The 18,355-nt window shown below is 41.1% G+C and overlaps 1 protein-coding gene across 1 annotated transcript in view; it reads right to left on the reverse strand.

Annotated features, from left to right (window-relative positions):
- syndig1l (synapse differentiation inducing 1-like) overlaps window positions 1-18,355 on the reverse strand; it is a 44,118-nt gene that overhangs the window by 22,970 nt on the left and 2,793 nt on the right. Inside the window, exon 2 of the mRNA XM_062411765.1 lies at window positions 14,263-14,921. Coding sequence (XP_062267749.1) covers window positions 14,263-14,772 — 510 coding nt within the window. The 5' untranslated portion in view covers window positions 14,773-14,921. The remainder of the gene's footprint in view (window positions 1-14,262; window positions 14,922-18,355) is intronic.

Here is an 18,355-nt window from a genome sequence, read left to right on the forward strand (position 1 = left end):
AACCCTAGTGTTCTCTCTACCTGCTTTCATTTCAAGGGGATTTCTCATCGCGGGACTCCTGTGTGCACTTGGAATGCTGGTAATCATCTGAAGATGCTGTGTGGGTGGACATGAATTTTAATGTATGTTTGGTTGGAGCTGCCCTGCTGTTTACAAAGTGTCTCACATTATTAGATGTTGCTTTCATTTGTGATGTGCGAACCGATACTTCAAAGCAAGTCTACGAATTGGATTTCTGTAGACATGCATTGAGATTCCTGTTCATTATTTACTCATGGCAGGAAAATAAAGGCACATAGTTGACCTAATATTCAATTTTTCCTCTAGTCCAAAAACCCACCAACAACTTGCTTATGCCATTGAGATTTTTTTCTTCAAATGTTGCAAAATGCAACAGCCCGAAGTGAGAGGGGTTCTTTTGTGATGTCGAACATGAGTCACTGGGGAAGAAACGGGAAGGAGCCAATCACATGTTTTAAGGTTTACCCGAATATACCTGCTGATGGCGTAAAATAGGTAAACTATAAGTGTATATTTGTAACATCTTAACTGTGTATCTTGGCCACATTTGAATGAAATCACCCTGTGTACTGCCCATTAGTCTGGACTTTATTCTGGACTACTATCGTTACTGTTATGCCTTTCAAAATTAGACAACAGTGAAATGTGGTAACGGGCTCATCGTCCTTGGGGATGTATCAAATCAATCATAATCTCTTTATACACTTGTCTTTGATGCTGTTGAGTACAAATCATGGTATAAAGGTTCTTTCTAGCCTATGTAGGGAAAGGATGATTTCTCTTTGTCATGTTATACAATATACCAAACAGCGTGAGACCATGAAAAACATACAGCTTTTAGATGTTAGCGAGGCAACAGCTCAGTCAGAGGAAAATTGAAAGTCCACACCACGTCCACATCGCAAATTGAGAGACACTAACCACACCGAGACAAATTAAAACACCCACAGAAATTAGTGTTGTGTCCTCTTCAACAGTTTTATGAGGTAGAAGCCAGCGGCTGAGGTCTCGCGAGTTAATTGCTTCACTGTGCGGCTACACAAAGGTCTAGAGAAAGGTCTGGATGCAGGAACAAACCACTCACAGCAACAGGGAATTCAATTACTGGGCTGCAGGATCATAACTTGAGGGGGGGGGGGGGGCAGGAGACATGTCCCCTGAACTCTTTCAGATGGCAGTGTGTAAAAAAAAGTACCAAAATTACAGAAGACGGAGGAGAGGGCATTTTCTTTCTCATATATTATAGGTAATGTTGGTTTTTTAAAGTGAGATCATGTTGAAGTAATCCTATCCCGTTGTCTTCCGGTTGACTACCTGACATAGTTACATTTCTGAAATGCGAATTATATTTTTAAATGTTATTTCGAGCGAGCACAGTGAATCCATCACTGCTTAACTCAACACTTTAATCCCCAAATCACTAATGTTAATTATGCAGGGAACTGAGCGCCTCGTCTTTAATTTGCTGCTTGCTTTCCTCTGGGCTCCATTTTTATAATAAATGCATATTTTGGAATTTTAATTTCTTTGAAGTGGAGGGAGGACCAGGGCACCACTGTGCATTATCATTTCTGATAGTGGACCGATGCATCTTCCCTCTCCACAGGGATTTTACAAAGCACTTTTTCCACTATGAATCAATATATTGATCACTTTTTGCTGTAGTTTACTGTATAAAATATTTTTATAAGAACTATCTCAATAAGGGGATATTATGAAAGATTATGGAAAAACATGGAGCTGTTTTTACTCTTGGTAGCATTGTATGAAAAACTCAATACTTTGAATTTTAAATTCCACCCCTGCTTGGCACTAACTGCGCGTTTTGACATTTTCCACTCAGCTACGAGAGACAGCTAGTCATGGTAAATCATGTCACAATGTTATCTAGTTATCTCTAGTACCTACACCTTCCATTAGAAAACATGCCATTAGAAGAGGGAGCGGGGAGGAGTCATTAAAATCTGTTCGCCCTTAATAGTCCTCTGCCATTTAATTACATTTCGACAAAAGGCGCCGCATGTTTCGCTTTGTCGTCCGTCAGGAGTCATCTGCAGGTCACCTGGTCTCCATGTCCGTGCGTCACGAGCCGCGAGTCACATGCTCTGCATCTCAATGTGGCATCAGTGGAACATACGTTCGCTCTGTATCTACGCTCGGCCATATTAAGTTACGCTGGGGCAGGAGACCCTGACCCCGAATGTATCTATGGTATTATCTTAAGGGTCTGTGATTTATGCGGCCGTGGGGGGAGGGCCACAAAAGAGACTGTATGCAAAAAAATAAAAATAAAAGGTTCCCATACTGGTAAACAAGAACCTGTGATTTGCATTATGTCTGGGCTCAGCAGCTACATCAGGTCCACCGCCCTCAGGACCCTCAGAGGGACAATCAGTCACAGAGCGTGTGATCACAATGATAAAAGCGTTGTGACGATGCACTCCCCTCAAACATGCTTTGCAGTCTGTGGGGGCAAGTGCTACCTGAGGTGAATTAATTATAACTAAATATTTGTTATCATTCTTCCCATTGCCTCGTGGCCTCTTGTTGACAGGTGCACCATTTAGGAAGCCGTAATGAGGCTACAACAGAGACACGCCACACGTCGTGCTTGGTATTCATGCTGAGCGCCGCAAACAGGTTGGAATGCAACGAGGAGAAGTGGGGCTGCCGCGTATTAAAGATAATCAGCGATTTCATCTGAAAAAAAATGTAAGAAATTTTTGCTCTGTGAAGCCAGAAGACCTTTCGTAAACTCCATGTTATTGGAAAAGCAGTTTTTGGTGCCCTTGTGGCCTTAGTGGTAGGAGAACATGAACAGACACAACGTACCAGAGCCCCACTTTGAGTCAGGCTTACAGCCTTTTTTTTAAAGGGTAAACACTCTTATAAAAAGGACCCAAGTGGAAATATCTCAACTAAAAATAAAGCAAACATATCATTAATAACATACTCAGGATATTATTAAATAATTAAAATGTTTGAATTCACCCGATCCAGATTTTTGTTTGGATCTGTTGGATGTTTTTACATTATTCACAGCCGATGAGAAGGTGTGTGACTCGACCTGCGGGACTGATGGAGACGGAGGAACAGGAGTTGTTTTTAGACTGTCCCCGAGGTATTGTCCCAATTACACAATCACAAAAAGAGCTCGTTGTTAAACCATGCAAATCTATGTAAGTCCACGAATCACAAAGTCTGTCAATCAGATTTGTAACATGCAATCATCCCCAAAGGGCAGCTGTTACTCAAAACTCGCTGCATTAGCGAGGCATGGCTCTCTTTATTTGCCTTCTAATACTCTGAGCTGCCATTCAGGAGAGGATTATACAAGCACCAGGGAATTTTAGCAGCGGCACACTGTTCTACTTTCTTCTCCTTTTAAGAACTTCATTCAATAGCAAAACTGAGGCAAGTATTTCATTTTAGAATTGACTCTTATGTCTCACATCATATGATAACTGCTACAGGGCAGGGCAGCCGCTCTAAATTTTATATTGATGTTTATTTTCTGACAAAAAGAGAGATGCGTTAATAAATGTATGTCTAGATTTACATTTCTGCATTAAAACCTCAACAGTATGAAAATGTTCAAGTTGTGTTGTGTTGCATTATGTATTGCAGCATATCCAGTGACCTATATCCCTAATCAAGGGCTGTATCCTGTAAGGTGCGCAGCTCAGGAAGGTGCATCCGGTAGAGCACCTGAAAGCCGGGATGGACCTGCACTGTCAAACCCTAAAGACCCGAGCTGATGGTGCATTCAGGTGTTACTCTCAGCTGCTCGGGAAACGATTTCAGTGATCACCGAGAAGTGATAAAACGGCTGGCGAAGCGAGTCAAGTGAGAAAGAGACACAAAACGTGCTCGCTCGTGCAGAAAAGAGAGAAATAAATGGGTACAATACGGTTCTGACTTTCTCTACATCATTTTCTATCATTTGAGGATTCATAATCACTTCATTTTTATGGCACAGTGAAGCACAGACAGGAACTTCGTCACATCCCCATCACTTCACCAGAGTCTCTGTGACATCTAAGTGGAATTTGTCCATGTGTTACCCTCTTAGGGATGACCATCTTTAATAGCATCTTTGCTGCTGGCTCCCTGTCTCATTCTGGGGAGGGATAATGCACACAGAAGGAGAGCACTTATTACATCTGAGACACAAATCCCTCACCAGGGTCCCACCTGGAAACACTGGCAGCTGTGGTCCACACTTAAAGAACCGCTGCTGGTGTTAAAGCAAGGTCTCTGGTGGCTCAGAGACTTTTTTCCTTTTTTTACAATTTAATTTCGTTTCATTTAAACTTGTATAGAGCCAAAATCACAACACACAATATCTGAAGACACTTTATCATAATTAGAGGGGGAAAAAAACACACACAATCCAGCCATTAAGTAAGATGTCCAGAAAATGTCAGAGTGAGCCAGTGTGAGAGTTTTGAAAGGAAAATAAAAATTCATCGCGAGTGAGTGGGCGTGTTGCCATGTGTGCTGTGCAGGTTGATTTCTCTAACATGGGGCGGATGTATAGCAGAAAAATGGATAAAAAAAAATTTGAAACATCTCTGGATGCACAAAAGGTGCCGTAGATGTTGAAGACAAAGACGTCAACTTGGAAATAGTTTCAAGAGCTTTGGGCAACGAGGGGAAACACCTTTGTCCATGTGCTGTGTACAAAATCATGTGATATCTGCAGTGGAATTATTACGTCCCTCATATGCTCTCTACCAAGGTGCCGGCCCTCGTCTGAGCGATGCAGATATTTCCCTATAGTGTCCTACAGGAGAATCTGAATAATAAGCATGAGAGTGTCCATCCCGGAGAATCCCCATTCAAGAGGCAATCTGTTGAAAATGTCAGGACTCTGGAGTTCATGTTTACAGCTATCGTAAGGTTGAGACCTTGTGTTTTGTAGATACAGAACCGTTCCCTGTCTGACTTTGGAGACTGTATCTCTGATTGTATTTCTACAAATCTGCGCCTTCAGCTGTCGTGCCTTTAAAGGTGATCACATCTTCAGTATCAATCTGAGCTCCTCGAGATCCAATCTCAATGTTAGACTTTAAACGGATGAGCAAAATGCTTTGTAAGCTTTCATAATTTCCTCAGCACATGGAATATCAATTCCAAGTAAACAAAGCAATCACTGTTGAAAGTTTAAGGGCTTATTTATGAATATAACCTCCCTTTAATCATCTTTTATTATTCTCAATTATCAGAGTTCCTCAAGGACAAGTCTGCTTCATTTTCTGCCTCCCTTGAACCCGGCCTGCTTCACTCAACAAGTGGCCATTAATGTGACGTGCGGTGCCATGTGTAAAACACGTGCCAAGGGGAAGTGAAGGAGGCCACGTCAAATGATTATTGAAAAGCACTGAATCAGTCTGATTTGCCATCTCTCTTCCACTACATCCCATCGAGCACAGAACATCCGACTGCCGATGGAGACAGGTTGCCATGGCTTCATTTCACACCAGGCAGCACATTACAGATGTGCCTTTATAATGACGTGCTACTCACCTGACACTGGTATAACTGTAACTGCTACAGAAGCGTTGACATTGAGATGAATTTCAGCACCTTCTGAAATGTGAAATTGAATTTGCACGTGAACATCATCAGGCTATGATTGAATATTTGTGGTGTTTTCGGAGGCGCTTCAGAGAAAGAAATTTAGAAGTCCCTTAGATTTATTATTCCAACATTATTTCAGACGATTTTTTTTTTAACAGCTTTATAATTAAAATAAAAACATTTGCCCCTCACTCTGCACAACACAGAAATTAATAGTTAGAAAATAATATGTCATTGTGAGACTGGACTGGAATTCTCAGCAGGGCTTCCCCATGAAAAAATCCTTGACATTTCATTAATGTAATTTCTTAGACAACAGGCGGAAAGGATGTTTGAAATGCCTGACAGCATGGTCCTTTATTCAGATGATGGTGACATAACAGTTTGAGGCAAAGTACTGAAAAGTACAAGTGAAATGCTGTAAATAGAATGACATCAAGAAAATCCTTTTTGGTATTAATATCATCCTTTACTTTTCATTTTAAGTAGATGACAGAATTTATTGAAATCATAGACTTCATATAAAGAAAGTCATCGCAGCAGTAGCGATTGGGTGATTGGAGCCGCAGTGGCAAGGTCATGTGATACGTGGGCACAACCAATCATGAGTCAATCTCAGCTATCAATCCTGATATTTCAATCTGAAACATCAGGACATTCACATACATTAGTGTGATAAGAACTACCTGAAATGACAGAAAACATAATTAAACGGTATTTGTGAGCTACACTGCAGCCAGCCGCCAGGGGGCGATTGAGATATGGCTTTAATTCTCGGGAGCTCCCATGTTGTTCATCTTCATATATTGTCTATGATTGAAATTAACAGTGAATCTTTAATATTATCTTGTATTTTTTGCTTGTTTATAGACTCATGTGACTGCGATCCTTGAAATCCAGAAACCAGAGTAAAGAATTCTTTTCCTCTTAAATTTTACAGCATTTATTCAGCAATAGTTTTCTATCTTTTGACATGTCACAATTTATTTTCTTCCTGCACCACAGAGCGACACTTTCAATAAGCTCAGAGGGAGACACACCAAACCGAGGGATGAATATCAGCCATAAGCTGAGAAGACAACACTGTAGAATCCACTGGACAGACCCACTTATAGTGCTGAATTGAAATGATTCAAGAGTTCGGTATTTCATTTGCCGCTAAATTAGAAACTGGATATCCCCGAAAGATTTCACGAGAATATATCACAAGGGCTCATACTGAGTGCTGGACCTTTCAGAGGATGAACAATATGTGCGCGCTGAACCGAAGCATGACTACATTTTAGATTTAATGAAGGCATAAGCGCTCATGTGCACTCGGATTCAGTTGGAATGGACGACCCTTCTTCAATCAACCCTGAGCTCAAACCCTGCAGAGAGGAGGCAGAGGGCAATTAGAGGTTTATTTATTTTAAAAGTATATTATTTTACATCCACGCCCCCTTAATTGAAGCAGTCGGATACCTGCACTTAAAAAAACTGAAGAATTGTACAATCAGAAAAGCTATGAGGAGGCCACTTTAATTTGAATACTACTCATGAGCAGGAGTACTCCGAGTTCAAAGTATTATATCAATATGGAATCTGATGATAAATGCTAATTTCATGCACCGGAGAAGGTGCAACAGATGGCAGACAAATAGAATTGGCGGATCTTATCCCCAGTGCTAACCCTTGTTTATGCAGGGGGGAAAATAATTGGAAATTTACACAGAGTGAATCACTGCCAGATCAAAGATAAGCAGAGTCAAGTCACTATCATATAAAATCCGTCCCATTTTGGATGCTAGTTATGGCTGTCATTATTCCACTCCAGCTGTTAAATGCATTTTCTTCTCATTAGCTACCAGTTAAGATCAAGTATATTTGCCTCTCACAGAGTTAAACAGTAAAAGTTACTCATCTTCTTTCAATGTATTTATGACTAAGTCACAGCTTGAGGCTCGTTTTCCCACAAAGTTAAATGTAATTCCAATACTTGGTAACATCACATTAGTGTTATACACTAATTTCTCATGATGTTATTGAATAAACTCGTGTAATGTGAGTAGTATGATTGTTTTGCTTTGATTTAAACTAATTTCACTTAGGAAAACCAGACTCATGTACCCGGAGTGAATGCATGCTTTTTTGCAGTAGAGCAAAATATGAACCATCCAGCGTTCATAATGTAGTATGTTTGGTGTAGATGGGTGAAGCGCTCAGGGACCAACACCACCTTTGAAAAGGTTCAGTGGGTAGAATCTAGTGACATCTAGAGGTTAAGTTGTATGTTACCGCTGAATACCCCTCACATCACCCTCCCATTCCCAACACGACAGAGAACCTGTGGTGGACTTCATTTGTCATAAATATCTCTAAAGGTGTTTAGTTTCCCCCAGTTTGGGCTACTGTAAAAAAAATTGTGCCATCCGTAGAGACGACCCTCTACCCATGTAAATATAAGGTATTTAAATATAAAGGGATTATTCTTGGGTGATTCAAACAATTACTGAACACTCAGATACTACTGAGGACAAAAAGCAGCAATGGGATCTGGTTAAAATCAAGGTGAATGACTTCCTGCTGGTCCATTAACCACAGCTAATCCACCACAAATAACCAGCGGAGGTGAGTAGGTTAGACTAATGACCAGACCCAGGCCTGTCATGTACTGTGACTTTATTCCTCCTTCACTGCCAGGAGGGTCCACATATAGAAGATATAAGTTCTACCAGACAGTCGCCACATGTCGAGCTTCCCACTTTATCACGATGCAGCAGGCAGCTCCACGGCCCCCCTCAGCCCGGACTGTGTCACTGCATCTATCACCGTCCATTTAGCAGATAACTGTATAATGTGATGAATGTCCACACTGGCATCTTAAGGTCATTTGTTACACGTTCTCTGTCATAACTGACACACAAATCAGAAAAATGGCTACATTCCTCCTCCTCCTCATCTGTTAGTTCCTGCAAACAAACCCTCAGTTCTGTCACTGCCTATTTTTCATGATCACTTGCATTGTGCGTCAGTGCAGCAGAGCGGGACGTTTGTTGTTGTTGTTGACATGATTCTCCTGTCACACAACTGAATGAGCTAGGAAATAAAGTAAATTGGTAATTTGTCTCATAAATGCTGCCTGTTAACCATCATGAAATTTGGCCACAGCAGCACTGAAAACATCTGTCCAATCATAATTTCATGCTTGGGAGATCGTCTGACAGAATCTTTCAAATAATTCCAGAAATTCTAATAATAAAAATAACTGTATTTGTATAGAACTTTTCAATACAAGTAACAGCGTGCTTTAAAACAAACAATATGCAATTCACGAAAAGAGTAAACCAATTATAGCAATAAAGGTAAATATTATAAAAGTAATAGACACCATGCGATAAAAGCTTGTTTATAAAGATGTGATTTAAGAAGGGAGATTAAACAGGTCCCCGATTGTGCTAGTCTAATTTCTTTTGGCTAATTTTTCCATCTTTTTGATTTCGGAATAGCTAGCAACACCTTACCAGAGGATCTCAGGCTGTGTCCTGGGTCCTAGGGCGATAAAAGGTTTGAAATAAAGGGAGGGGCCAGCCCATGCCTGGCTTTATAGGTAATTAAAATAATTAAAAAATCAATAGGCAGCCAGGGCAAGGATGCTAAAACAGGGGTGGAACATTTTGGGGATTTTGTTAAAAGCCGAGCATTATAGACTAACTGTAGACAGGTGATAGATTTCTGAGTAAGGCAACTATATAGGGGGTTATAGTGGTCAATGTAAGAGGAAATAAGGGCATGAATTATTTATATCGAGGTCTGTATCTTAGATAAAAGATTGAACCTTGGCTATGTATTTTAAATAATAAAAACACAATTGCAAAACCTTCCTGAGCTTCGTGTTCGAGGCTCAGGTTTAGGTCAAAGACCACACCCAGGTTTTGTAGCTGAGGACTTGGTAAATGGTGCTAGCTCTCCAAGGTTCGCTGTGGTATCATCTGTTTCTCTGTGTAGCTGCTTTCAGACATGCACTGGCCTCCGCAGTTCTTTTGCAGCAGAGTTAATTCATCAGTTCCTTCCTCTGCCTGCTGCTCCACCTCTCGTCCGAATTATACGGAGGATTTGATGCTGTTTTGAAGGTATTTGTGCAGAGAACCTCTCGTTGTGTTGTGCAGGTGTGAAAGACAGACCCTGGGAAAACTCTATATCCAAATCTCAGGCAGGTCTGAAAACGGCTTATGTGGAACACACATCTTGCTTGGCTCTTGTTGTTTGTATTGTTGAGGGCCCAAGGAAGGGCAGTTTCAAATTGAAGGTGTGATCTGGACATGTGATAGGATCAATACTAATACAATTTGAAGAAACATGCGAACATTGCCTTGCAGAACAGGGACTAGAGTGAGCCTGCAGAACCGATTTGACATGTCTTCTTCTACGTCCTCGGATAACCTACACTGCACCAGTGATTATAGATACAGTTTTACATCTTTTGTCTGAACTAGACATTAGTGCATACAGCAGTATTGTGGACAGGCTCAGTAAATCTGAGGAAAGGAGCGATTTTTAAGTGGGTCCAGTTGACCAACATCCAGTTTTGTTGTACTGTAAACTTGTTAAGACTGGAGCTGATAAGAAAAGACAGATTATCTTTGTTAACCGACACAGAGGAAGGATTGTACAGGGCTCGTCTGCCTTTGGAGGCAAAAACTCCCTTTCGCTTTTATATCCTGCTTGGAACTCAGAATGCAGATATGTGAACTTGCAACTCGGAGTGAATCAGTGCTTTGCTCAAGGGCACTTCTGCAGCTATAGTGCTCTACTTATTTGAAGTCCTTGCTTACCAACCGCACCGCAAAAAAACAAGTTGAAGGAAAAGAGGGGGAGAAAGACCGAAAGCGAAGTTACTTGAGGACACAATCTTTTGTCTCTAATTGTTCAAAGTAAGGAAACATATTTTAGTAGAAAGAACTTGAGTTAATCTAAACAGGACGTGATAATTGGCTGTTTTGGTGTCTTGATTAAAGAAGTTTGTCCTCTGCAGCGATTACTGAGCTCTAAATGACAGCTCGAGGTTGAATTGTACAGAGATTTAAAAAAAAAAATTGTAAAACAAAGGTATTATCAACAACAGCTACTGGTTTGCATTTCAGGTTTGACAGATATTACAGCATAGGAACACTGTATTTAAATTTCCTTGATGAGATTTCCCCTCTACTTTACTGACTCTCCTCGGAGGCTTCCTGTAATTTACTCATGCACTTTGATAATTGGATAATCTCTGCTGTATTTAATACATCTTTGAAAAAATTGAACAGAACACTTTATTCTTCCTTTTAACTTTTTGTGACGAGTTCTAAAAACAACAGGCTTTTAATATCTGCGAGTTAAAGGGAAAGCGAGACGAGCACATCTCGTACCGCCGGGAGTTAATGACCTTTTATGAAATTGGTGATGATTTAAAGCTCATTATTTCGCCGTGTTTCTCATATTGTGTGTAACTAGATGAGCGGAAACAGTCTGTACCTCTAAAGGTTCCTCTGTCACTTCTCCAGGCCAAGTCCTCTGCCAGTTCTTGGCCGATAATAACTCTGACCTTTTTCGATCATTAATAATCTTTATATAGAAGGGATAGGTCAAGTTGTGTGATTGGTAATATCGTACTGTTTTGGCATATTTGCTGCTCTATTAGGCAGTTTCATTTCAAGGAAAGTGCTCTAATAGTTTAGAGAGCTTTCCGGCATTGGATTACAATGATTAAGGATTAGACAGTCGATTCCAAAAACACCTTTTTACAGGGCACAGACTCTTGTCTTGCTGCAGACTGTCGAAGGCCATTACACCCTATAGATTCCTTCATGAAATATCGATTCAAGTATTGAAGGAGAAGCTGCATATAATGAGAAACTGACTTGACAGAGAGGGATTAGGAATTTTAAAATCAAAATTGAGCTGTGGAGATTTTTGAGAGGTTGGGTGGAAGCAGTGCCGCCAATATTTCAATTAATTCAATCAGTTCGATCTAATGAATCTGCTAACCTTGTGATTTGCTGGTTTGATCAAGCCTTAATAATAATTTGTCAATCAAGTCGCTGTGAAAAAAGAAAAGCACTGCACATGCAGTATAAATACATAATGAATATTTTGTGAAATATCCCCATCATGCTCTTCAGAGCAGAATATGCTGCCTTCTCAGACACCACTGCTGTAGAGCTGACAGTTCCTCTTGATGTCGCACAAAGCAGTGCAACTGTCGCACTCTACCCGTAATCAAAGCAGAGACATGAGACATCACTCTGGTGCAAAAGTCACAGTTTTTCCTCAAAGACAGCGCTTCCTGTAAAGTGCTTACACACAGCAATTTAGACACACACACATGCACAGACATTTGTAATTAACCTTCCAAACTAAAACTAAATGCCAAACCCTAACGTCAACCTAATTCTAACAGTAACCCTAAACCAAAAAGTGAGGACCGGTCAAAATGTCAGTCTCTGTAGGGTCTATGCTTAAAGAGGTCCATACAAAGATATAAGTACAAACACACACGCACACATACACACAGACACACACACACACACACAACATTTGAGCATTTTAGATTCACCAGAAAAATTGCCTTGATATAGGGGCATCATGTTTTATCCTTTTGTCACACTTCCGAGTTTGACCTCCTCAAAAGACGCCTTCACTCAGTTGCACTTGAACAGCGTTTTTAAACAAAGGTTTTCAGGCGACAGACGGACTCTAACTAATGTGGTGAATGCTTCAAATAGATTCATAAATATTTATATCACAATGAAAGTGATGAGTCCTTTTCCAATTCAGCATTTAGAGGCTTGAAAACCTAAATTGTCCATGAATTGATGTAAATGCCACATATAGCTATTGATTACAGTGCTACACAACAAAATAACAGTTTTGACCACTAGTAGTGCTATTTAGCAAAGTGAATACACAAGACTTCCTGTTTGAATAATTCAAGAGCAAGCATGTCAGTGACAGAGTTTACACTCTACCACAAATTGTTTTGCTGATCCACAGTAGGTGGCGCTGTCACAATAAGTAGCGCAGTGATGTGCTCACAAAATTAGCCAAGAAGCTACAAACTAGCATACATGGATGGAAATCTTGCAAGTGGAAAAAAATGCAGTCAATTCTTAGATTTTGTCCTGTAAGTGAATATAAACCTAACCTTTCTTTGTTTGCAAGAAAAATCCACTCGCTATTATGCTAAACAAACACACAAAACTATATTTTCCCCTCAATTTGTAAGTTGAAATCCCCAAAGGCCCAGCATGCAAAATGCAAGATGAGTAAATACATAATGATCAATAATAAATAAACTTAGGCACAGGTTACATAACACATACGTCTTTGTGCTTCTTGTTGGAACGCCAACATGCACGATGTGTGTGTCAGCAGAAGTGCTTTCTTGTGTGAGGTCTTTGCATCGTGTCAGGCGGTGGCGGAGACATCACACACTTTGTGACGTCAGTGGTCGAAGGCATGGAGGCTGCATAATGAGTCCCCCTGTGTCTTCTCCTCTTTGCGTGGCAGCCCTGGAAGTGGGGCCCGATGATGCTTCTTTTTTATTAATGTTCATTCGTGAAAGGGAAACATATTAATAAAACAATATGGAAATGTGTTCACTTGACCTTTGAACGGCTAAGAGGTGCCTCCAGTTGGTGCATAGTATCACGTCTAACTCTTCATTTGTGTGCATACAGTAATCACTACGTGTACATGTGGAGAAAACCTCATCACATTTACGGGTGAATTGCTCTTTGGCATCTGCACGTTTTTTCTCTTGTGCATCCCTTTGAGGTTTGAAATCAACATGGTTTTAATTTGTTTTTTTTATACCCTCCATAATTATTCTATATTTATATTTCTATAATTCTAAAACTGCAGCGTGAGCCAGCTGCAGCTGCATATATATCCATGTCATTTCGCATTTAAGCATCTCCATGTTTATCACACCAAACCAGGTTAGTTCTACCGGCTCCGTAGGTGTGTGCTCAGTCCCTGCGGTCTTGCAGGAACTGGACAAACTTGACATCCAATTGCATCCGTCAAATCCCTGAAATCCTTTAGGGAACTTCGTGCCAGCTGAGAGGAAAAATGCTCTTGCTAATGCTGTAGCAACCAATATCTGTGTGTGTGTTTGTGGGGCCGACACGGGTGACTTATTATTATCTAACGATGAATTTTACAACAGTTGGGAATTGAAGCCAAGGTCAGTGGATCAAATGGGATTTGTGGCTGGTAAAATGTCAGTGTGATCCAGGCATCGAGCCCAATCCTTTGGTGTGGCGATACAAGTGTGGGAACACCACAGGAATACAAGCCGAGCTTCTCCTTTCTCTCTGATAATTCGAGAGCACTACAGGTATCCGAGCTTGAGTGACTTATCAACCTCGAATAGACCTTTCATTGATAAACACCAAAAACACAGGAGTTTCTCCCTGACCGCTGAATTAATTACATCGCCCCCCTTTTTTAAAATCCATTTGTATGTTTCTCTTTGGAGAGTATAAGCAACCTTGATGGTCTGCACTGTTTTGGATGATGCCGAAAGGGAAAACTCTGGGTTAAGGTCCTTGATATTACAATGATCAAAGTTTACATTGAATATCACAAAAAATGTATTCTGATCAGATACAGTTTCCTTGGTTTCTCTCTTACCTCATACTCCACATATTCTTCTTCCTCCACCTCGTAGGAAACTGTTTGAATCTTGACATGCTCGGCCTCCTCCAGCAGCTTTGCCTGAGGATCCTCTGTGCCGGGTGTTTCCGCCCCTGCGGTGTTGGATGCCTCCTTCGCCTTCTTCTCTGTGAAGGTGGTCTCGCAGCACTCACTTTTGTATTCCTTAGCCTTGATGCTGCCGCTGTCCTCCTTGTACAGGATGAAGTTGGGCCTGTAGAAGGCCTCCACTGCCAGATGCAGAGAGGTGGCGTCCAAAAGTTGCTGAGATTTCACCTTCCCGTTGGTGTTGAAACCCCCTCCGCTAACTACGGTGCTGTTGTTCACTTTTCCTCCACCGCCTCCGCCTCCTCCCTCGCCACCTCCAGTGAAATAATTGATAATGTTTTCCTGGTACTGGTTATTAGGGAAGTCTCCCCCGTAGCCGTTGACCACGTGCTTACTGTTCTTGTCCAACAACGGATTCTGGAGCTCACTGAGGTTCTCCATAGCAGCGGCGGGTCAAAAGGTCAGCAGGAGGAGCTTCTCAGCGATTTTAATGAGGATATGGAAGGGCGACGGTTTAAGTAGGCTCCTTGGTGATGTGCGCTGATGTCGGTTATGGCGCTGATGTCATTCAGAATTCAGCACTGTGGGACCTGCAGAGGACACAAAGCAACAAGGAGAGGGGGTTTAGAACTCGGAGGGAGGATTTCATTTGACATCTACCAGCAGGTAACAGTTTGGTGAAAATTTACCAAACAGTGGCTCAGACAGGTTCAAAGTTTAGCTGTCGCTCCCTCAGCGGCAACAACTGTAACCACGTCTCGCTTGTCAAGAGCTTCAATTAGGTTGAATTTCCTTCCACACACTGGATACATGAGCTAGCACACACTCACACACATAGCCCCGTGCACAACAACATATCAAAGCGATACTGCCAGCTACTTCAAAAAAGTTCTGCACATTATCCTGTGCAGCTAATGAGGTTGTTATACTAGAATTGTTATTTGGTGTCACAAGCCTCGCTGTCGTACACACTTACACGGCTTAGAGGGCTTTAATCCTCCACATCCATGTGAGTATAAGGCTTTATTCTTAAGTTTTCATTACTATGTGAACAAAAGATTCAAAACAGTTTGAAGATGAGCAGAAAAACCCAGATTGCAGAGCTTAAAATGTGAGGATGATGCATTAATGATGATGAGTTGACTGAGACGACCCAGTCGGCCTCCTTTCTATGGAATGAGAGTAATCACAATTTGAATATGAGAAAAATGTATTAAAAATTATGAATTAGTGAGTGGATCAATTCTATTCAGTTTGGTTCATTTTTTGTTGCTGTTGACATTTTGCTTTTCGACAATTCTCCTTGTAAAAATGAAACGATCAGAGAGCAACAGCGGGCAAGTTACCATATTACATCTCTGACATTTCAAGTTCAGGAGATGCACAATCATTAACATGGTTAATTTTTTGAACTTGCATATAAGTTGAATATCGATCAGTATCCTGTAAAATATCATTTGAATCCCGGTGATACGTAGGAATTCTCAGGATTTCTGCTCCCATAGAGGACAGACAAGCTGTCACACACTTTACATGTAACCATCAAAATGATTCAAAAACACCCTACTAGCTGTTTCTACACTCTGCAGAACTAACCCAGATTTCCCTGCTTCTCACTTGGCACCCTTCACCTCTGTCTGATTAATCTCCATTTAAAATAGAAATGCCAAAAGGAGATTATTTGTCAGGGTCCTGACCCCAATCGTGTTTGTCTGGCTTGCTGCAATATTACCAAACCCAGTAAAAGAATACGTTATTCCCAACTGAAGGCAACAAGATTAAACATAATGCAAAATGGCCTTATGGCGATGGGATGTGGATAATATCTGTCTGGCTCACAGGTTAATAACTTGCACACTGATCATCTTGCAGATGATTTGATATTTTTTAATTAAGTTTTAATTTGTGTGTTATTTTTGCTTCACCTTTTATCTTCTACGTCACTCATTCGTTTACAGATCCAGCGTAAGGTACATGACATCAGGAAATATTTAGACTCTTTCAAATAGTTATTTTCTGTCATGGAAAAGGACTAAGAACTGGTCGCCAATTGAATAAGGACATCGACTACACAGATGTCGCATTGCATCACAGCCTTAGGGGGACACTAACAGAAAATCACCTCATGGTTCAGTGTGTTGACATTTTTACTATATACATTTACCTCTGCTCTGTCCCATAGAGGTTTCACTTTTAACCTTTTTCTTTAAGTCTTTATTGACCTCCACCAAGGATACATTCATCCCTGTCCATTTTATTGGAAGAATATGGTAAGAGTCAAATAAGAACCCAATAAATGTTGGGGCAGATCCGGATCAGTGGGCAGATCCGAGAATCTACTTTCCCTTAGCGAGATAGGGAGCTTTTCAACATTTCCCTTGATTTCTCAGAGGACAACTCATGGATGTTGAAAAACAAGAAAGGCAGAGCCGGTAACATTTTGTTTATAGTGTCATCACTTGCTTCTTAAATTCTCTTATTCTTTCCATTGTACCCTTTATTTTTTTTCTCTGAACTTTCCTCATTTTCCCTCATGCTGGCTTTTTGTCTGTTATACTTTTCATGTTTTCTGCCCCATGAATAAAACACATGCCATGCTCCCAGGCTTCCTGAAGCTCAGTAAGCACCGGAGATCCAACAAAGTTTTCGTGGTTCCTCCCTGTTGGACCTCCTGCGCCTGAATTGTGCTGATGCTGTTGTACCACACCAGCGTGCCCTTTGGTCCGCCAACAGCTCCAGGCCATGCACACTCATGCAGTTCTTGAAAGTGTGAGGTTCCTGGTTATGAAGAAATTTGTGTGTAAGACAAAAGATGACCAGGTGCTTGAGGCTGTTATCTACAGTGGATGCTGCTATCAGGTGTGACAACCTGCTGCTTATTCTGGGGCAGAATGCTCTCTGACCCAGGATCAAACTGGAGCGTGGCTGGGGCTGCAATATTCTGTAAGAAAACAAACTGGTCCAACCTCGATCTGACAGGGATTTTGTTTTTTTACCCTGACCCGATGTTTTCCCCGAATAAATTGGGAGAAAACATCGGGATAAACACATGCAGCATAAACAATCAAGTAGATAGCCCAGCCAACTTGATCATACTTGACCCAAAGACAAACTAAAATATAGAAAACAAAAATTTTGTTCGGACCCACAATCTAGTTGAAACCCAACTGTGGCATCTGCCCTTCCAAAGTTTCTTTCAGCTTACCGTCCTGGCTGCTCCGGGGGTATTAGTTTGTTGCTGCATCTTAACTGCGATATCCCCAGTAGGGTTGGCGAAAAGCGAAGACCTATTTTCTGGACATGGAGTCCATCTGTTATTTGAAATTTTAAGATTTGTGCTACTTTCTATTTACGGGTTTTTTAATGAGGTGTAAACGACAACTTTGACGTTACACACCCTCATGTCCCTGAGTTTTTAGAACGTCAGAAAGCATTTGTATTTCCTAAAGCTGCACTTTACGAGGGGCAGACAAATAGTACATAGCATCAATAAATCACTGCCGCATTAATACTGTAGCAGTGCTGTGATTAACAAAAAACACTCGAGACAGTCTGGAATAGAACACATTACTTCTATTTCACGATTTAGATTTGATGCTGGGAGAAACAACAGAGGGTTTCAAAATGGCTCAGACAATAATGACCCTCCTATTTTCTCTACATTAAGGTTTTTCCCAAAAAGACCAGGTATTAGAGACCAGATCAATGCTAATAAACTCTTTGAAAGGGTCAGAGGAAGCACAAGCGGTGGCTCTCATAAAGCCATAATAAGTATTCTTTGAAGTACTTCCCTGTTGCAAACACTGTAGAGCTACTCTGCACCAGTGCCACAAGCTGACAGCGGATTATTCTTGCCGTCATTACTCAGGGATGCTCTGACAAATCTTTTGGGGTGATTGCTGCCGCGTTGCCGGGGCAGAGCAGGACTTTTTGTGGTTAACGGCATTTTTTAACAGAGAATAAGCCATTAGAGTGCGAGCTCAGCAGTGTAGTTCATCTCGTAATCGGAGCAGATATACTGTAT

Source organism: Platichthys flesus, chromosome 18, assembly GCF_949316205.1.
Source record: "Platichthys flesus chromosome 18, fPlaFle2.1, whole genome shotgun sequence".
In the NCBI taxonomy this organism is placed as follows: domain Eukaryota; kingdom Metazoa; phylum Chordata; class Actinopteri; order Pleuronectiformes; family Pleuronectidae; genus Platichthys; species Platichthys flesus.